This window comes from Hippocampus zosterae, chromosome 13 (genome assembly GCF_025434085.1).
Source record: "Hippocampus zosterae strain Florida chromosome 13, ASM2543408v3, whole genome shotgun sequence".
NCBI lineage: Eukaryota > Metazoa > Chordata > Actinopteri > Syngnathiformes > Syngnathidae > Hippocampus > Hippocampus zosterae.
The window spans coordinates 16,137,094-16,158,174 of record NC_067463.1 but is presented as its reverse complement, the minus strand read 5'-3'; the positions used below and the strand labels follow the sequence as shown (position 1 = coordinate 16,158,174).

The 21,081-nt window shown below is 43.6% G+C and overlaps 2 protein-coding genes across 3 annotated transcripts; both read left to right on the top strand.

Moving 5' to 3' along the window:
- The first annotated feature begins 7,563 nt into the window (after positions 1–7,563).
- gpr78a (G protein-coupled receptor 78a) lies at positions 7,564–10,938 on the top strand. The gene is made up of 3 exons (XM_052085023.1): positions 7,564–8,908; positions 9,058–9,171; positions 10,121–10,938. The coding sequence occupies exons 1-3, from the start codon at positions 8,151–8,153 to the stop codon at positions 10,359–10,361; spliced, it is 1,113 nt and encodes a 370-aa protein (XP_051940983.1). The 5' UTR covers positions 7,564–8,150; the 3' UTR covers positions 10,362–10,938.
- Positions 10,939–11,837: 899 nt separating this feature from the next.
- On the top strand, positions 11,838–20,488 carry cpz (carboxypeptidase Z). 2 transcript variants are annotated; one of them, XM_052084925.1, is made up of 13 exons: positions 11,838–12,176; positions 12,671–12,703; positions 13,427–13,478; positions 14,210–14,532; positions 14,607–14,822; positions 15,943–16,178; positions 18,256–18,417; positions 18,599–18,757; positions 18,838–18,973; positions 19,244–19,383; positions 19,576–19,675; positions 19,783–19,928; positions 20,013–20,488. In XM_052084925.1, the coding sequence occupies exons 1-13, from the start codon at positions 12,083–12,085 to the stop codon at positions 20,214–20,216; spliced, it is 2,001 nt and encodes a 666-aa protein (XP_051940885.1). In that variant the 5' UTR covers positions 11,838–12,082; the 3' UTR covers positions 20,217–20,488. The 2 variants fall into 2 exon arrangements, with proteins under 2 accessions (XP_051940885.1, XP_051940886.1); XM_052084926.1 differs by having other exon boundaries at positions 11,841–12,176; positions 15,943–16,139.
- Positions 20,489–21,081: the final 593 nt, after the last annotated feature.

Sequence of the window (21,081 nt, the reverse complement as noted above, 5' to 3'; positions counted from 1 at the left end):
CGTGGCAAAGTTTGCCTCTGAGCTATGACTACATGGCCATGTCGAGACCAAGATGAGTACTGTAAACCACTGCACAGCTCATCATTCCAAAAGTAGCCAATAGATGGTGTCGTAGATGTGCAGACTGCTTTCTGACATGGCTATAAGTCAGGAAGTGAAATGATACTTTTTTTATTTTTTTAACTCCATAAATCTGCTTCCAGGAAAGTATGAAATGCACAAGCAGTGTGTCTGTATAAAGCTGTCCAATCCCTGCAGAGTAATATGTTTTTATGATGTATTTTAATAAGCCCTCCTTGAGCTGTCAATACACATTGTGGTGGAAAGGTGTATGTGTCCCAATGATCCTGGGACTGGGGTCACGAACAAAGCACCCAGTCTACCCAGTCTCACCGACTCTCGCTTCCACTCACATTACAGACACGAGCATGATAGGTTAATTGAAGACTGTAAATTGTTCATAGGTGTGAATGTGACTGGTGGCTATTTCAGGGTGTATCCAGTCTCTTTCCCAAAGTCATTAGGTCCACCACCCTAATGTGGACAAGCCACGTAGAATAAGGATGGATGGATGATTTGGTTTGTTATTATGGACATTGGAAAGAAAAACATCCATTGACAGCAGCGTTGACATGATTCGTCTGGCCAGGAGCAGCAGCAGCTTAATTGATGCTCGTAAATATCATCTCTGTGCTCCTTTGGAAGTCACCTGGCACTCAACGGTGACCAAATGCAAGGAAACACATTATTCAACGAGACAATTATGGGATGTAACATCTTGGGGAAAGAATTAAAATAGAGCTGCAGAAGTAAAATAGGCCCAAACTACTTCCATCTGCTTCGTTTGGGTGAGTCATGCACATGCACACGCGCACACAAACACACACACAATTGCCTATCGCGCACAGTGTAACGCAGACAAAGTAAGCACCATCTCTTGAAAAAAATGTGGCTACATGACTGCTCAATTAGTCTTGGAAAATACGAAGTGAGCCCATATGTTGAGTGCTCTCTAATCTACATTGTATCATCACAGTGTAGAATCGATAGTGTCTATAGCAGGGATGGACAATTATATGTTCTTCTGTTTTTCATTTTTTTTATCAGTGCTAGTGGGGGAACACATAGGACCACCCACTTCCTAACCAGATGTATGACAAAGATGCTATTTTTAAAAAATATGGACAATATGTGTGGGTTTTCTCTGGGTACTCCGGTTTCCTCCCACATTCCAAAAACATGCATGGCAGGCCGATTGAACACAAAATTGTCCCTAGGTGTGAGTGTGAGTGTGGATGGTTGTTTGTCTCTGTGTGCCCTGCGATTTGCTGGCAACCGGTTCAGGTCAGGGTACTGACTACTGGTAGGGGTCACCCTGCTCACAGACGGCTGAGATCCGCGACCCTTCTGAGGATAAAGCGGATCGGAAAATGGATGGATGGATATTTATTTTAAAAAAAAATCCTCGTCTCACCCCCCCTCGGGTGGTGTCCGTCCCTCACTCAGCTCGGGTCCTCTACCAGAGGCCAGGAAGCTTGAGGGTTCTGCGCAGTATCCCTGCTGTTCCCAGCACTGCACATTTCCGGACTGAGATGTCCGATGTTGTTCCCGGGATCTGTTGCAACCACTCATCTAGTTTGGGGGTCACTGCCCCGAGTGCTCCGACCACCACAAGCACGACTGTCACCTTTACCTTCCAGGCTCTCTCCGGATCCTCTCTGAGCCCTTGGTATTTCTCGAGTTTCTCGTGTTCCTTCTTTCTGATGTTTCCATCACTTGGGACCGCTACATCCACTACAACGGCTTTCCTCTGCCCTTTATCTATGATCACGATATCTGGTTGGTGCGCCATTACCATCTTGTCAGTCTGGATCTGGAAGTCCCACAGGATCTTCGCTCTGTTATTCTCCACCACCTTCGGAGGTGTTTCCCATTTTGACCTTGGGGTTTCCAGTCCATACTCCGCACAGATGTTTCGGTAGACTATGCCAGCCACCTGGTTATGGCGTTCCATGTAGGCTTTCCCTGACAGCATCTTACACTCTGCAGTTATGTGTTGGATTGTTTCAGGTGCCTCTTTGCACAATAGGTTCGCAGGTTGTGTTGCGAACAGCCTGTTTATTCGTCTGGGCTCATTCTCTTTCGTGTACCGCTTTAGGCGGCTGGACAAGGCTTGGAGCCGTTGTTTGGCAGTTTCGAGTGCTTCAGGTATGGTCATCTGGATGTACCTCTCGGGTATCGGCCTTTTCATTACACCTCTCTGGGCCTCCGTCAATTGACTCACATCTTTCCGAGCCGCCTTGATCTTAGCCTCCAGCCGTCTTTTCCATGGTGGGTAACGTATCTCATGGCTTCTATGGTTGCTCTTATAGCCAACCATCTCTAGGATCACTGATGCTGAAGCGTATATCAACTCATTGGTTTCCGTGATCGTTACGGTAGGTATCGCCCTCAGTGCTGCATTCACACTTTCCATGAGACTTTCAGGTGGTACTTCACATAGCCGTTGTAATCGGTTTCTAGGTTGCCCAGCTTTCATTCTCGCCATGATCTTAGCTTTCAGGTCAGTTGCTGTCTCGCTCAGCATTTCCTTCATTGGGGCTGGCCTCCCAATCTCATCATCTGCAGTCATTGGGGCTTGCCTCCCAATCTCTGGTCTGACCTCCTCTTCTGATCTGGCAGCCTGGGGCCCTTCACCATGGAACCTGCGTTGTACCTCATCAATCTCAAGTTGTGACAGCAGTTGCCGTTTGTGGATGTTGGAACACTGAGTTACTAGTTGTTTCGTGGTCATATGAAAGGCTGTATGTTATTTTGATTCTCTAAGCTAAGATACATAGTTTTGGCTTTTCCTATCCGTTTTCTCTCGTGATTATCCTCACTAAAGTTTCAGGTGAGCTGGAGCCTAGCCCAAAGTACTTTGGGTGAAGCATCCTGGCCGCCAGCCAATATCAAGGCACATACAGTATAGAAAAACGGCCATTCACACTCACGTTTCAAACCTAAAAAATGTGAGCCAGACGTGCAGTCCACTGCTGCCCTGGAAATGGAATATAAAAATTATAATGACCTGCTCCAAATTCTCAGTGTGCTCCCAGACCTACTCTAGTAAAGTTGATGTAAAACTATTTATTTTGCTTTGAGCCAAACCATCTTCACAGTGAGACAAGCCAATGCTTCGCTTTGGTTTTGAACAAATTCCTCAAAACTGGATGGCCTCAATGACACCCCCACACACAAATGTGTGGATATGCACACAGAGTAAACTGAGGCCAGAAATTCTTTTGTCTTAACTCTGAGATGACTAAATCCTGGGAGGCATTCCTCTCTTTCTCAACTCCTCCTTTCTGGCAGACTGCTGACTCACACTATTTATGTCTCTATCTCTTTTTTCTTCTCTTCATCCTGCAATGTCTCACTTTCAAAACCCAATCAGTTCTCTCTTAAACTCCTCCTGCTTCAAATATTTCATAGGATTTTAAATGATTCTGTGACTTTTTTTCAACAATGCGACCTCTGTGTGGGCTGTGCGCCTGCATTTGCATAAGCAATATAGTTGTAAGTGCTGGTTAAATTCATTAGATGTGTGGGTTTTGGTAAAAAGGGTTCATCTTATGCTTACTGCCTGTGTATACACGATAATAGTCATTTTCTGCATGCAGGGCTCCAACGAGTGTTGTTGTTTTTCTGGGGTTTTTTTGGGTGTCATGTTTTTTGCTGCCCTTTCTTCCAGAGACCAAGAACCTACGGGATGTTTTTTTGCCAAGCTGTAGTTTTAGTTTGAGTTTTACTACTTCTTGGTAGACCCCCAAGACATTCCCAGAAGGCTCAAGACAAGAAACAGACGCAGAGATAATTGCAGAAAATATTTGGCAGACTGACACGACCAAAAAAAAAAAATCTTAACCCAAGAGTGGGGGTGGTGATTGCTGGAGAAACACAAACACACCTAACTAAACTGCAATGACAACAGGGGTTCGGATAGCAACATATGACCACTACTTGGAAGAATGAAACTATCAACTTTAATGTCATATCAGTGGTCTGTGGCACTGTTTGAGAAGTTTGGCATGTGTTATTCCACTTGCTTTGCACTTGTCTTTGTATGAAAATAGTTTAAAGCACTCTCGGTAAAAGAACAAATTACCATTTCTTAACTTCATGTAATTGTTGTCCGACTTATCAGTGTTGTTAAGCCATATTGTCCCACAATCCTGTCGACTCTGCGGGCCTCACTTTATCATTGAGGACCTTTGGGAGTGGATTGGTTGTTCTACCTCGTACTTAAATACTTGTACTATGGAATATTTTGATCATCACATGTGTATTATTATTAACATTTTATTCACAGTGTTTGTTGTTGATATTACTTGTTGTTCTTAAGCTGCTCGTCCGTCCATCCAGCCATCCACCATTGTTGACGCTGGAGTCGATCCCAACTGACTTTGGGCCAGAGGCAGTTTACACAACGGACTGGGTCGCCATCTAATCACTGGATTGTCGAGGCGCGGGAATAGGCACACATTTAAGTTTACATTTTGGTGAAAGTCCAGATGAAGGAAGAGATTGCAAATAATGATTTTGCTTTTCACTGTTATAGTCGTCTTTGGTTCCCACCCTCACTTATGGTCACAGGCTGTTAGTTGTGGCCGAAAGAACGAGATCTTGGTTACAAGCGGTCAAAATTGTGTTTGGGCTCTCCCTTCGCGATGGGGTGACAAACTCATCATTTCAGAGTAGAGCCACTGCTCCTTCACATTGAGATGAGTCAGATGAGGTGGCTCGGGCATCTGCTCAGGTTGCCTCTTGGACATTTCCTTGGTAAGATGTTCTGGACATGACCTACAGGAATGGGGGCCAAGGGATAACCCAGGTCATGCTGGGATGTCTGTCTCACAGCTGGCCTGGGAAGACTTAGGGATCCTCCTGGAAGAGCTGGATGAAGTGGTCGGGGAGAGAGAAGTCCCTGCTAAAACTGCTGCCCCTGCCACCTGACCCCAGATAAGTGGAAGAAAATGGATGGATGGATGGATATAAATCACTTAATCTGTCGTATAGATAATAAAGAAAATTGATTAGAATTCTTCAGGATTTTGGTATGGCCTGCAACACTTTATCCCACTTAAATAGACCCTCCCCTGCACAGAGATTAAAAGAGATGTTTGTTTCTATTTTAATTGTTTTATTCTCATCGTTGTATACAGTATCAAAGATAAGTTCTGTATAAAACAACTGTATTAGTAGTTGTAGTAGTAGCAGTGGTCAGGGGGGTCCCACGCGCAGATTCCAACACCCACACTGTTGCACTGCCCCCATCCCATTTTTGTTTTAATTTAAAGTTACCATTTCAAATATTTAATTTGTGGTATTTGTAGCCTGCTAAAAAGCGAGCCGTAAATGGCCTGTGCACCGTACTTTGGACACCACTGCTTTAGATGGATACTGGAAACAGATAGCTAGACAGTATAAGAGCCTATTTCTCAATACCGGCGGCAAACATAGAGCATTGTACGTGTTATTGTTATTTTCATCTTAAATTAGCATCATACAGCTACTCCGCAGCCAGACTCCTCCACTATCAGCACGTGACTGGGAGGGATGTAGCAAGGGAGAGTGAGGCAGGGCGGGCTAGCGAGAGTGACAGCAAGCGTGGCTGAAAACGAGTGCATCTGTGTATGTCTGCACATGTGAGTCTCTGTGTGAGTTGGGGTTCATGCACAGAGCACCCAACACCCATCTAATGCTTTTGCTGTGGACCAAGTCAACCCCAGCTCCATGCACACATACATGCCAATCACATCTTTACAACACCTCACTCTTGGCTCTGATTCGACCTTGAACACACCCGTCAGGGTGATCCTGTCAAAAAGCGTGACTCTTAAATGTCAAGCATACACCTGTGAGTGAGGGCTGCTTGAGCTGAGAATGAACATCACCTGCAGGTGGGGTAAGAATGACTTGCGTGCAGGGCAGGTGGACAGTGCAAAAGCCTTCCATGTTGTGGTGCCGCCGGTGGGAATTGCGGTGTTATGTAATGGCCCAACATACTCAGCATATGCATCGAGTCATACGGCCACGGGCAGTTTGTTGGGTGGACTCCTCACCGTTCTAACAGCACTTCTTAAGTGCTTGTGCCATTAGCATTGAGTTGCTTGCATAACCGCATCCTCGGCTCTGAGAACCCAGAGGAAGCATGTGACCAAGAGAGGGTTCCTTAGGACGGAGGGGAGGGGGAGACTATTTCTTGTCACTCCCTCATTTTTCCTTATATTTTTCTTCTTAGCAGCAAAGAGACTTTTTTCCTATCATTATTAAGTTGACATGGACAAGGACAACTGCTCCACTGAGGATAGTGACTGTCAATAAATGAAAGGGCAAGAATAAATCTGCTAGCAGTCTGTTAATTATTGTATATAAATGGCCCCTATGGGGGGACCACAGGGAGAAAAACGACATCTGGGCAGGTGCTTGGAAAAGCACTTCATGCCCACTAACAATCATAAACCATGTGTGCTACATACTGTACTGTAAGGAATAACCTGCCCAAATAGTCACATGCTCAAGCACGCTCACACTTGCATGCTTGAGGTGATGCACATGAGCTCAGCCATAGACGACGCACGTCTTTGCTGAACCGAACAGTCCCTTGAAAGCCAAAAGCACGAGTTCCCATATATGTGTGTTGTAGATATTCGGGATATATGAGCAAATGCTGGCAAGTGGTTAGCTCTGCACAAATCAGGACTAAAAGGGATGAAATTCAAAGAGTTGTGAGCCCACCAGAGATTTTGTGTTGCCACGGAGACAAGCGAGTTACCACATTTCACTTGCTGTTTCCTGAACTCCATCTGTCATCATGGTCACGCTTAAGTTGCGGCCATGTTATCATGTTTTGTTTTATTGAAGTTTGTTAAGATTAGCTGTCGATGACACACAGCGTACAAATACAGTCATTGGGCACGACATTTGGTCCCCCTGCATGGGTAAATACGAACCAAGACGATAATATTGCTCACTTACTCGACACTGTCAGAGGTATTCATTTTTCAATATGTGCTTTATTCTATTTGGCAGTTCCATTGCGCGGTATCATATTTGCTATTATTTTTGTCACGTTCCATATTTGACAGCAGGGGGCAGGTGTTCTCGCTTGCCGCCTGCACACCTGCCACCCATTTATCGGTGATTGCTATATTTAGGCGCTCCGGCAGTCGACTCACTGCCGGAGTATTCCACGCCGTGCCATTGCTATTGCCTATTCCTTCTCGGTTAAACACTGCCTTAAAGACTATTGATAATTGTTGCGTTCCTAGACTTCCTCACGCGTGTAATTATAGTATTTTGCCTAAACTTTCTCCTTGCCTTTTTTTCGCAAGCGTTTTCTGTTGCCTCGTTATAATTATTTCCTGGTTCTCTTTTTCACCAGTGTTTTCTGTTATCGGTTTAGACGGGGGTTTTGTGTTGTAATAAACATAATTTTCGTGACAAAGTTACTTTCTGTCTCTGCTATTTAGGTGATCAACTTATGCCCAGTTTGTTGCGCACGAAGCGATTACTCTGTCGCTTCGAGCTCAACGTGACAATTTTGGCTCTCAAATATTAATTGACATGCTTAATATGATGCCAGGGCATGTCTAGCCACTGTAAGTAGTAAACAATTTCAGAAATTAATATCCCGTGAACAATTTTAGTCATAGTAGAAGATCATTATCTTTGCAAAGGCCGATCAGATGTTTTTCAGGCAGCTCTATATGCATACATTGTGTGTCTATAAATTGTCAAGCTTGTTGTTGCACTCCCGGGAAAGAAAAGAGCCCAAATGATGGTGCAAACACCCCGACAAGCCAATATTAAGCGCTGCTTGCATGAATATTGTTCAAGCGTCACATGAGCCAGCGAGTGGCTGCACGTGCAGAGCGCACGGCATCTCCAGCGTGAGAGGAGGCGCCGGCTAGTGCGCATGTTTGAGAGCCACGAGATAGAAAGAGAGAGAGAGAGCAAGCCACCGTCCACACACTTTTCCTTTGGTGTTTGCTGCAGTTGGCTCACAATAGGTGAAAACGGATTCGGAGTCGCTGAGGCAGCTCACACCAGAAGGGATCATCAGGTTTGGTGTTTCAGCACTGGACAGCTCTCCACTTGAGTACTTGATGTGGCAATCTGGCTCAGCTGATGGGAAGCTCAGACATGTAGGACTTTGTTCCACAAGTGCTGCCAATTTGGAGCCTCGAATGATGACCATCCCCGAGTTCCTCCTGGAAGTGTCCATCGTGGTGATGGCTGTTGTTTCCGTGGTGACCAACATGTCAGTGCTGCTGTGTTTCACCCAGAGCTCAGAGTTGAGGTCCCATGTCCCGGGAGTCTTTGTCCTGAATTTGTCTTTTTCCAACATCCTCCTGGCTTTCATCAACATGCCCTCCACCTTTTTCGGGGTGGCCAAAAGCGGAGAGCCCTTTGGGAACTTGTTCTGCCAACTGGTCGGCTTTGCCGAGACTTTCCTCACCACCAACAGCATGCTGAGCATGGCGGCTCTCAGCCTGGACAGATGGATCGCCGTCATGTTTCCTCTGAGCTATTCCAGCAAGATGCGCTACCGGGATGCCATCCTGATGGTGCTCTACTCCTGGCTACAGTCCCTCACATTCTCTCTCACTCAGCTGCTCATGGACTGGGGAGGCTACAGCCCTACGTACGCCTCGTGCACCGTTCACCTGGCCACAGAGGGAAGGTCGCAGCTGGCTGCCTATGCCACCTTCACCGTGCTGCTCCACTGCAGTAGCTTCACTTTCAGCCTGGCCGTGCTGTGCTTCTCCTACCTCAAAGTTTTGAGAGTGGCCAAGTCCCACTGCAAGAGGATCGACGTCATCACAGTGCAGACTCTGCTCCTGTTGGTTGACATTCACCCCAGGTACGGCACAAGCGTACATTTTGGGGCACGTCAAAGTCTAATTGCTTGTCCGTCGTTGTGCCGAGAACATTCAGGCGACAGGATCAGATACATATATAATAGGTTCAAACATCCCATGTGCATGAATCTTTCTTTCTTTGTCTTATTAGTGTGAAAGAAAGGTGTTTGGCAGAACAGAAGAAGAGGAGGCAGAGGGCCACGAAGAAAATCTGCATTTTCATCGGTTCCTTCGTCTTCTGCTATTCACCATATGTTATAACAAGGTAATTACCGGCTTTGTATTAATTTACCCACCTATTACCAACAACCCTCATGAGGAAAAGCTGAGTAGAACATGGATGGGGGATATACAGTATTGTGCAAAAGTTTTTGGCCACTACTATCTTTCTTCTTTTAGTGATGTTTCATAGTAAAAGTCAATTGGACACATTGGAACAGAAAACCTGTGAAAATACAAATGATGTTGAATTGCGGTCATTCCAGTTTGCGTTAAATTTCTTGCTGTGATTTGAGCTTCCTCAATTCTGCATATTATGTCATCGTTATAGCGTGTAGCCTTAGGAATGATTCTGGGGTACATTTCACTCCATACTCCACAAGTGAATTGATCTATGAAACCTCCCCTTTTTTTGGGGGGGGGGGCGGGTTAGACCATGAATAGTTTATGTTCAATAACAGCACTCGTTGTAGTTCGTCAACCAATGTTCTGAGTGTGCACATGGATATTTGCCCTATCAGGTGAAGCCTTTTTTGTACTTTAGTGTACTTAAAATAAAATGTATATATATATAATATGATTTGTAGTCATGTCAAATATTCTCCTCTTCCCAGGGGGACGTAAGAGAAAATAATTGAGAAGCATTAGGCAAATGAAACTTGATTATATTCATGTTATATACATTGAACTACATTTCATTGTGTATATAAATTACCCGGCCACACATTAGGTACACGTGCACATCCTAATGAGATCCAGTACAAGAGCTGTATCTGAAATAATAGAAACAAAACAATGCGGTCAAAGAGGCTTTCATTTAACAATACCATATCAACTGTATGGTCTATCACCGCACTGAAAAGTCTCATTGTGAAAGGTCTTTGTAATATTTTGTTTTTTTTATTTCGTTACATGGGATAAGCAAAAATGTTCAAAATAAGTACTACGCCAGCGCAAATTACAAAACAATCCAAATCCCTTCTTTTCTCCTGCAGGTTAGTGGAGTTGTTGCCCTCTGTGCACATCCCGCAGTACTGGGGCATCACCACAAAATGTTTGTGCTACGCAAAGGCTTCAAGCGATCCCTTTGTCTACTGTCTCCTGCGACATCAGTACAGAAAGGTCCTGATACGTATCATCGGCTGCTTTCTGAGAAAGGATCATTACTTGCTGTCTGCCAGCAGCTGGAGCAGCACATTTGATACCACAGAGGACAATTGCGCCAGAACAACATGAATTCAGTGTGCAGCTCCTTCTAATGAGGCGGCAACTTGCACCCCTTCTGCTCAATGTTTGTCTGGAAGTAGGTCCAGAGCAGATGGAAGGGAACCCGTACGTTGCTCAAGGACACTTCCACTGAGGGCTTGGTGCTTTGTGAAGACAAAGTGTGACCATTTTATTTATTTATTTTTTTGTGTCAAGGACATGGAACAATGTATGCCGAATGCAGGCACGCACAGTTGTGATGTGTGTCAACCATCCTTTGAAACTCTACAGACTGTTGATTTCCATAGGGCTGATCAGTTTGCCTGCAGAGGCACTTCCAAGGACTTCTTCATACAAGCAAATGTACACATTATACAGTACGCGTTTACATCATCAATGTTATTGTACTGCACACTAACCAACTATGTTGAATTTGTAAAGAAATGTTATTTCATTGCATAGTATCACATTCCATAGACTCAGACAACAATGAAATTGACATGGAATATTGTGTCCAGTGCCATGCGTTTGAAATTGTATGATTGTACCATATGACAACACAAATGCCTGTTTAAAGAATAAACTGGCACTTAATCAAGTAAAAACATGCCGGTCTGTGTGTCACACAATACAAACAACTAGTCTGCCTCAATAACACCAAATACATTGTGTGATAGATAGAGAATAAAAGAAAATAACAGGAACACCATACAGTAAAGAAAAAAAAAGTTGAGTGACCTCACAATGTCAAGACAACCAACTTTGATTAAAATGGAATTCAACTAAATATCTTAAGTTTTACTGCTGTGAAAATTGGTGTTCCCGCATTTCACAACAAAGAAATAATAGTTTACACAACTAATTATCCCTTGTAATGTTTCCCAATTTATATGTGCCAGTAAAAACTACTCAGAAAACTGCTTACTTTGTTGTATTGTTCCCCTAAATGTTAATAGTTTACATTTTCAATTTCTTCCAACTGAGATTACTGTTCTAGCCCCCCATCATCCCCAAGAATACAAGTTGTGCTTTTTATTGTGCATATTTTTGCATGTTTGTAATGAGTTGGGTACCTCCTGGTTCACAAAGACTGATCTAAGATTTTAGAATTGGGGAGGATAAATGGCAAAAAAATAAATATGGAAATAAATTCCCCGATATGCATTTTCAATCAGATTTATATGTACAGTACAATGTAATTTAAAGTGTTACTGCTGAGCGCCTATTTCACCTCTACAGAAGGTTTCATACAAGTACTGGAATTGATGTGTTTTTGTATAAACAAGCTTAGGCCTAGTAGACACAAGGATTTTTCAAATCTCAAAAGATTTTTTTTAATCTGTGACACATCACACACATGAACAAAATCAAGCATTTAACAATTTTGATCACGTATTGCTCCCGGAGGCATGCCTGTTTTGGGCCCTTTTACAATAATCGGAAGTCCATTGTCTGGATGATGTCGGCTTTGAGACAATTTTCTTTTCGTTCCTGGTTTTAACTACGTTCTCTCTCTCTCCACCCCCAACACACACATTGTGCGAGCGGTGCAGTGAAATATGATCAGTACAGCGGTAAAGCCACGCTTGGCTCAACTCTGCTCAGCTCTTCAGGGTCAGGGATGCGTCGCACAAACAAAGGGAGGAAGTTTCCGTGCATCGGCTTGTAACTACTATCCCCGCTTTTGTATCTCGCCGCTCGCAGCTGCCACATCACGCAGTGTTGTCAAGCTATCTCCTGCGTAAAGAAACATGCTTTTAAGACTTTTGGGGTTGTTTCTGGCCTTGTCGGGAAGTTGTTGGTGCGCACCACAGCAGACCTGCCATCCAGAAGATGAACTTTCGGGTGAGTAAATTGATGACGTGTTTTTTTTTTTCATACACTTCAGCAAAAAAGGGTGCATGCAACTTTAGAAGGATGTCCGCATGCGTTTATGGATGGCCTCTCTTGAATGGTTACGCTTAAACGAGAGAATGGTGGAAACAAACAAAACGTTGTTATGAATCCTCGATATTACTGTAAATTTAAGCGAAAATAATCCTCTCGTAAAACACATCAGCAAAAGTTCTGCTTTGTGTTCATAAATAGCGCCTCCTAGCGTTTAAAATAAGATAAGATAAGAAAACCTTTATTAGTCTCGCAATGGCGAAATCCCAGATTCACAGCAGCAAAGTTAGGAAAGGAAGAAGTAGAACAACAAAATATAGGAGCTGCTGGAAAGGCAGCCACTCACGCGGCGCCATTTTGAAGTCAAAAATAACATACATAGATTATACATAGATCTTACGACCCTTCATTCCATCTATCTTCATGTGTGGCATTTTCCCCCTCCCGCACAGGAAGATGCAGTAACGGTGTCACCGAAGCAACACGTAAGTGACTCATTATTATTCGTCAGAGAAGAGTTTTTAATCTTCATTTATTAATAACTGTAATCAAGCAATTCTAATGTCTGCATCACAGGTGTTACATCTAAGCTTGATGGGGTGGGGTGGGGGGGGGCGGGTTTGGCTGACTAAAGCAAGTCTACTTCTTGCCAAATTAGTTAGTTCTTTTCAGTTTTGGCAGAAAATCTTTACTGAACCCTCATTCCCCTCATGATAAACACTTAATTGTTCAGCAAATCGCTTCTTTACATGAATTGAAGAATTGCATACTTAATTATTTGCATGTCACAAAATTCCACGACTTCTCACTTCAAATTCAATCTGTTGTTAGCTATATATACACACACTTGCCTCACAGTTTTAAAGTTCAAGATTTAAATCTTGGGTATGTAATGGGTAACCCATTCCAAAAAAAAAAAAAAAAACCCAAAACATGGAAGTTCAGTTAATGAATGAAACCAGCCGAGAGTCAAGGTATATAACTCACACCTTATTGATCGCAGCCTGCCATTCAGCTTCAAAGAATGAGAACACCCTTAGTTTTTCGGACCTGACCTTCAGTGCACAAAATGTTCAAAAGTTTCTCTGCTGCGACATTCCACATGCCTCTCCTGTAAAATGAATGGCAGCTTAGTCCCATTTGGTTTTCCGCTTTTGTGCTCAGCCAATGAATTTTGTGTGATAACATACGTTTCTGTTTCCCCACAGCGACCTGCACAGAGATGCATCTGAGCTACTGTAATGATGTAGGATACACTAGGTGGGTTCCAGAGGTTGGTATAACTTCACTAAAGAAAACAGTCCCACTGTGCGACGCTGTATCAAACATGCTTGGTTATTCTACTCAGTGGCTATATACAGGGCTTCCCGGTTAGCGAAGGTGTTCTGTTCCTATGGCTGCAAGTATGTATGGAGGTTGGTCAGCGCTTTAGTCTATTACACACCTGCCCGGCGCCTCAGGTCTGTGGACCAGTCTTTGTTAGAAGTACCAAGAACTAAACTGAGGCTCAGAGGGGATGGAGCCTTTTCTGTTGCTGGTCCTTCTCTCTGGAATGACCTCCCACTGAACATTCGGCAAGCCTCCTCGCTGCCCATCTTTAAAGCCCTCCTCTTGATTTTACTGCTTGGTGCTTTCTACCGCCTTTATTACCGATTCGTCTTACTGTTTATTGTGTATGTTAAATCGCTCCATGTACAGCACTTTGTATACAGCGATGGCTGTTTGAAAGTGCTCTATAAATACTGTTGACTTGACTTGACTTGACTAACGTACAGTAATCCAGTTGTAAAGTCAGAATGACAATGACAAATAAATATAAATCAATCAGAGGAAATAACGGGAGTACCGTGCCTTTTCGTGCCGTGTGATGACATTTTCTTACTCCGCGCGCTTCTTGCAACAAAACCGAAGACCCTCATATCCACTACAAAAAAAAAAAGAAATCAACATTCTAATCCCACATGTGATGAAATCTTCCATTGCTGCTCCAGAACAATGTTTCCCAACATCCTTGGCCACCGGACTCGTATGGATGCCGAATCGGGGGCAGAGTACCTCCTCCTGAGTGTCATCCATGGCCTGCTTAATGGAGAATGTTCCCCTGACATCCGTCTCGTGGGCTGCTCGGTACTCGCGTCGCCCTGCCGTGATAACAAGATGATCAAGCCCTGTCGCAGCACGTGTGAGGCCTTGAGGAAGGACTGTGCTCACACCTTTGAGGCCATACGCATGGCCTGGCCATACTTCCTGGACTGTGACCGCTTCTTTGCAAGTGATCGGGAAGGCTGCTTTGACCCACTGGCTGCCCTAAGAGGTAAAAAAACTGTTTGACCCCTTGAAAAGAATTCCAAACTTAGTCCTCCCACGCCCGTCCCAACTCCTTTTCAGCCAGACAGGTACAAGCAAGGTCCAGCCTCTCGCCAGATAAGCCCAGCACCATCATCCAGTTCACCCATACCACCAACAGTCAGATGTACAGCTTACTGAAGAGAACGGCAGCCAAGTGTTCCCACATCTCACGTGTCTACAGCATCGGCCGCAGCACTGAGGGCCGAGATTTACTGGTCATCGAATTCAGCAACAATCCTGGACAGCATGACCTATGTAAGTAAAATGTATTTTTTGAATGGTAGCGACGGGCCATTGACTACATTTCCTTGATAATATCAAGAAATGGTGGAATCTCTTTGTGTTGAGTGCTTGTTTCAATCGAAATGTCGTCTTGAGTAGAGGTGTCCAATCCAGGTCCAGAAAGTAAAAACACTCAACCGGCAGGTAACCGAGCTCAGTTTAGAGAAGAAGCAGGGTGTTTTACTTTCTGGACCTAGATTTTGACACCTCTGGAATTTAGCAATATCGTGGATGTAGCTGAACTTTAAATTGCTCATGTAAATGTGTACTTTTGTAGACGACTAATTACTAGATGAGATTGAGTACCAGTGTCTCTGCTGGCTGCAGCCAAGTAATGTCATCCGTTGAGCCTCAATGGCTTCAAGATGAAATTGTTCTACAGTCACTTAACACTCAAGCGTTCAAGTCACTGATTATCATGTGCATCTGGGGGCCTTATTTTCATAGACAGGCAACCATGCACTCTGTGTAAAAGCAGGAGCATCTTCATTTTCATGCTGGGGAAGTCCAGTTGACCTTTTTAGGGAATTCTAGCAGGGCGTTCCGGCCGACGGCGCCGGCACGCCCCCGACAGAACGTATTTTGCTGGAGCAAGTCTAAGTTAGCGTGTTTATGAATTTTGTAGACCGCGCTACACGCCAATTGGCGATCCAGCATATTGTGTTGCACGCCGCCGTGCAATAGAAAAAAGTCGTTTATACCGTCATGATGTGTAGCATCACATGAGACATCCGAAAATCTTGTGAGACTTCAAATCAATGAGTGTAATTTCCAAACCAGAAGAGGGTCTGACTGCTCAGTTCAATATGAGCAGTACTATTAATGAAATATTAATTACATTAACAAGCAGATGCAGATAGATACTCAAAATAACTCTGGCAATACTGTGCCATTCAAACACCAATAGATGATAAAATATTGTATCAAGTCATCCTAGAGGGGTGGAAGCTGTTATGTCTTCAAAGTGGAAACTGTTACACTACAGTGGATGCTCAGATAGGGACCAAGCGCAACGCTTACCGTACATTCGTTCCATAACTTCTGAAGATCATGCCTGTTTTCTCCAAATTTGCCTCTTGTCTTCATACTGAAGTGGAGCCGGAGGTCAAGCTCATTGGCAACATGCATGGCAATGAGGTACTCGGCCGGGAGCTGCTCATCTACCTGGCTCAGTACTTGTGCTCCGAGTATACCTTGGGAAACCCGCGGGTACAAACCATCATCAACACCACCCGCGTTCATATCTTGGCCTCCATGAACCCCGACGGCTACGAGCTTGCCGCTGCAGAGGTAGAGGATAGCAATGACCCGGAGCTCATCAACCAGGAAGTAAATATTGTTAACAGTACAAGAAAAGACAAATTGCCATTATCCGTTGTCAGTCCACTTTGCTTTGTCTTTCTGGAGGAAGGGTGGAGACAAAAAGTGCTGATCTGATGATCTGATTTGATGGCAAATTGAAATGTGAAGATCTTGCGGTGAGGTATGATGTCATGTAAAGTTCCAACTTCGAGTTTTTGTAGTCTTCGAAATGTGACAAATTTGATAGTTTGATGATCAGTCTGTTTTATACATAAGTCGGATAATATTTATTATTTAGAAGATTCAATTCCAAGCATTCGGACAATTTTAATTACAAAAAAGGGATCTAAACGTTCAATCAATTATCAAAAATAATTATCAAGTCACTATTGATTAATCAATTAATTGAATTAATTTAAATTACAGCATTCAAAAAGTGGTTGCTGCTATTTGTTTTTCCAAAGATATTATTAGCTAGACGCGTTGCTTCAGTGGACTGTTTGAGTAGTCTTACTTCTGTTACCATGAGAATAATGCATGTCATGATTTTAACGATTTGATCCATTGATCCTGTGACTTGAAATCGACTCCGAAGCTGTGGCTCAATCTGATGAGGTAATTGTCACATCCCCTCGTTGTAATTCTTATCGTAATCCATCATTATTTCAACTCCTTTGGCTTGAGCGAGTGTTTTTTCCTGGCCTTAATGTATCCAGGACAGTACAAAATTATTGCAAATAAATCTAACAAAGCTTGAAACTTCTTTAAAGCGAATTCAATATTTTTTAGACCTACCTCATAGGGGCCGACAAGACAAGGTCAGGGCTGAGTGACTCGAATAATGTGAGAGAATGATGATGACAAGAAGAAATCATTGACTCACGGCAGTACTCATGCCTTCCACCCTCCACTCTCTTTTTTTGCCTGTACCTACCCAGGTCCTCCCACACCCAGATCGAGTCATCACTTATTTTAGATTTATGAGCTTTAACGCAAGCAGAATTGACAAATTATATCGCACGCTACCTGGCAGTGGGAGAACTCTGCTTTCAACTAACCAGTCATCAACATATTTCTTACTCATCATCATCATCAGGCCAAATTCTGTATCCTGTGACACATTTGTAACCCTTTACAACCTTTTGCAAACGCATTTTCCTTCGGAAATCTTAACATTCTGAAAGAGCGACTGTCGTGATCTGTGTTTTTGTTGACTTTTCATCTGGTGTCATGTTTTCCTGCGTCCCTTTTTTCATATCTCGTCCTCTTGTTAGATGCTTGTCTCCATCAGTTGTCGTCAGCCCACTTCCTTACGTCCGCCAATCACCTTCCTCGAGCTACTCGTGTCTCATCCAGGTGTGTCTCGTGTCTTGCCAATTTGTTTGTATCCTCTCCCGCCGCTCAAAACACGGAAAGGAATTTATTTCCATGAGACAAAGAAGACACCTGGAAAAATCTCAATACTAAAATGGCAAAGCCTACCCCACCCCTAATAAACAACAAATAAAATAATCATCATCATCATCAAAGTAACAACGAACCCAAACAGAACACATACATGACAAGAAACTTGACACAACTATGGAAAAGGTGACTCGCAACAGCAACAATGAACCGAAAGTAGGGAACTAAATGCAAACAAATCGCTGAGCCAATGGATACGCCGCGAGTGATTGAAAGGGAGCTGATTGACTGACACAAGCAAAAGGGTTGATGAGAATAGTTGGAGACGAAAACATAACGAGTAGACAGTACATGAAAAAAGCGGCACAAGAAAACAACATGAGTTAAAACTAAACTAAACTTTTTTTTTTTAAAGGGGCTTCTTACTCCGTGTTTCCTTTCTGCATGCATATACTATATGCACTGGACTGATCACATGACTTCTCTTGTCGGATACATGGTCTCTCTTGTCTACGTGTTAACAATGGACTTGACAAAGATAGTCTAACACTTTCTTAGTAGTTTTGTCACCACATGCTTCCCTTGATGCCCGCTCTCTTTAACATCGTCTTCCTCCTCACGATCAACGGGCCGTGTACATTGAGGTCACTCTTTCTCACATGGTTTAACTCTCCCAGTTGTTTGAATATAAATGTTTCAGGGTCACTTGCTGAACGGTTGGACTCATGGCCGCACAAACGCCCAGAACATTGACCTGAACCGCAACTTTCCTGACCTCACTTCGGTGTTCTACCGGAACCGTCGCAGCAGGCACTACCGAACTGATCACATCCCAATTCCTGACGGCTATTGGTTTGGCAAGGTACAATGAAATTAGGTCGCGTTTATTTATAATTACAATCATTCTTGCTATTTTCTTTAAGTGTCGATGTTGCGAATAAACCAATGACTCAGATCATAACATATAAAACTTTATATCCTCTTGTCAATGAACTAATTCAAACCACTGATATAGTAAGTGCAATACATGTTATGCACTGTAGGTGGCACCAGAGACCTTTGCGGTGATGAAGTGGATCAGGTCAATTCCCTTTGTCCAGTCAGCCAGCCTCCATGGAGGGGAGCTGGTGGTCTCTTATCCCTTTGACTACTCCAGACACCCACACGAGGAGAGGATGTTCTCACCCACTCAAGATGAAAGGGTAATGGAGGAATGAAATGGGAAGACTGATGTGGATGATAGTTGTCGACGTAACTCTCCCAATGACCATGCCACCTGCAGGTGTTTAAGCAACTGGCGCGTACGTACGCAGACGCCCATGCCACTATGTCAAACAATGACACAGACAGGTGTGGAGCAATTTTTTACCGAACGAAGGGCATCATCAACGGGGCACTGTGGTACAGTTTTCCTGGAGGTGAGAAAGAGAATACTGTGTATTCATTTGTTTCAGCGGACTTCCAAGGCAATGTGCTGGCTAGTGTACGAGCGCTGTGCAAAGTCAGCCCATAGTAGTTTTTGGGTTTTAATGACAATTTCTCACAGCTGTCATTTCGCCAAATAGTCATTGGTTATGTTAGCAAGAGTGTATTTGTATTCAAACAAGAGTGATGTAAATAATAGCTGTTCAAAGCACTCTAACGGTTGCCTTTGCACAGTTACCACATGTAGTATGTCTCTTTTGCAGGTATGTCAGACTTTAACTACCTGCACACAAATTGTTTGGAGATCACCGTCGAGCTGGGCTGTGACAAATTCCCTTCCGAAGTCGAGCTTTACCCCGAATGGAAGCGCAACAAGGAAGCTTTGCTCAGTTTTATAGAGTCGGCAAGTATATCTGAAAGTTTTGTTAACTTGGCAACATTGACTGCATGAGAACTGCTCCCAACATCTATCTGAAGAAGGGCCATTAGTAATGGTTCACAGACCTAACGTTGCCAAAGATGCTAAAACTGTTGCCGGTGCATGTGATGAGAACAGAAAATAGAGTTTCACTTTTTCATTGAGCTGCTCATACAGGTCCATCGGGGGATTAAAGGTGTTGTAAAGGATGTTCATGGCAATGGGATCAAAGATGCCACAATCTCTGTCAAGGGGATTCGGAAAGATATCACCACGGGTAAAATTTAGCTGGAATATCACCTTGTTCCTTTTTGTTTTTGTTCTCATTTTCCTGACTACTTGTCTGACTTCACCACTGTTGCTCTGCGCACCCTCGTCGTTCAGCTGAAGGTGGAGACTACTGGCGTCTGCTGAGCGCTGGTACTCACATCGTGACAGCCACTGCCAAAGGTTACTCAAGGGTCAGCAAACGGGTCCATCTGCCTCACAGCTTGAACAAGGCTGGACGTGTGGACTTTGTCTTGAAGAAGGTCTGTTGACTGTTCTGCAACATATGATGGATAAAATGGGATCTCTGCTCTTTATTGTCACTCTCCTTTACGTCTTGTACGCAGGTTCCCCTGAAGCCGGATATTGACGACCACTTTTTCCCTACGACAGACACATGGGATCGATTTGACCCTTACAATGAGTTTGAACGTTACAGCGAGTCATCTGTAGTTGAGGGTGGGACAGAGCGTCAGGAAAAGCCCTGGTGGTGGTCCTACTTCTCCCAGTCTGGCATCTCGCCTCCAAACTGGCTGCTGCGAAATGTCTAAATTCACTTGAGGACAGCACAAATCTCATTTTACCACTGTAAAACGCTTTTTGGATGCATTCTTGGAGCATCTCAGATGTATTAACATTGACTTCAACACCGCAAACACAAGTTTAATGCTTTTGAAAGGATGTGATGAAAGTCTTCTACCAGGAATCACATGTAACTCTCGTGAGCACATGGGCATCGTGAGCATTTGAAGGTGATGACATCCCCCAAAAATGGAACGCACTCAGCTGATTTTCAGAAAAGTAAATGCAGCTGCATAAAATATGCTCCTTTTGTTCTTGCAGTCTAATGGTTATTTCTTGTGTTGCAACAACGTGTGTCAACTTATAAATGTAGTTAAAAAAAAAAACTTTCATCCCGCACAAGTTTTGGTAAGCACGGTAATTAGGTGCAACTGAACTCAGCAAACAATATGTTGCAGTTTTACCACCGATAATTTTTTACATTTGTGTACGAATAAAGCAGCTGTTGTGCCTTTCAGCCTGTCCCATCAGGGGTCGCCACAGCAAGTCCCTCGCTCCAGGAGGTATGGTAATACAAAATTTGACCGACAGAGGACGCCAGTGTGCATGTACGCAAGCCTCAAGCTCGACCAAGCCAACGCTTTCTCCCAATAAAAACTACATTACTGAACATGAAGACTACTCAACAACAGTAATTAAGGTATATAGAGTCACTGCACATACTTGTGGCGTAAATAATTTACTATTTTATTTTTATATTCAAATAAGCTAGTTCAGCATTAATGTATACATGTGCACACACGCACACACACACACACACACACTCAAGTTAATCAGGCAAAGTTCCAGGATTTTTTTTTCTCTAAAGCGAAGCTTGATCACAGATAGAGTTGC

Coding starts and splice junctions, on each gene's coding strand:
- gpr78a (XM_052085023.1), top strand. CDS start 8,151: ATGTGGCAATCTGGCTCAGCTGATGGGAAGCTCAGACATGTAGGACTT. Junction 8,909..9,057: donor TTGGTTGACATTCACCCCAG/GTACGGCACAAG, acceptor TTGTCTTATTAG/TGTGAAAGAAAGGTGTTTGG. Junction 9,172..10,120: donor TCACCATATGTTATAACAAG/GTAATTACCGGC, acceptor TTTCTCCTGCAG/GTTAGTGGAGTTGTTGCCCT.
- cpz (XM_052084925.1), top strand. CDS start 12,083: ATGCTTTTAAGACTTTTGGGGTTGTTTCTGGCCTTGTCGGGAAGTTGT. Junction 12,177..12,670: donor TCCAGAAGATGAACTTTCGG/GTGAGTAAATTG, acceptor CCTCCCGCACAG/GAAGATGCAGTAACGGTGTC. Junction 14,533..14,606: donor CCCACTGGCTGCCCTAAGAG/GTAAAAAAACTG, acceptor ACTCCTTTTCAG/CCAGACAGGTACAAGCAAGG.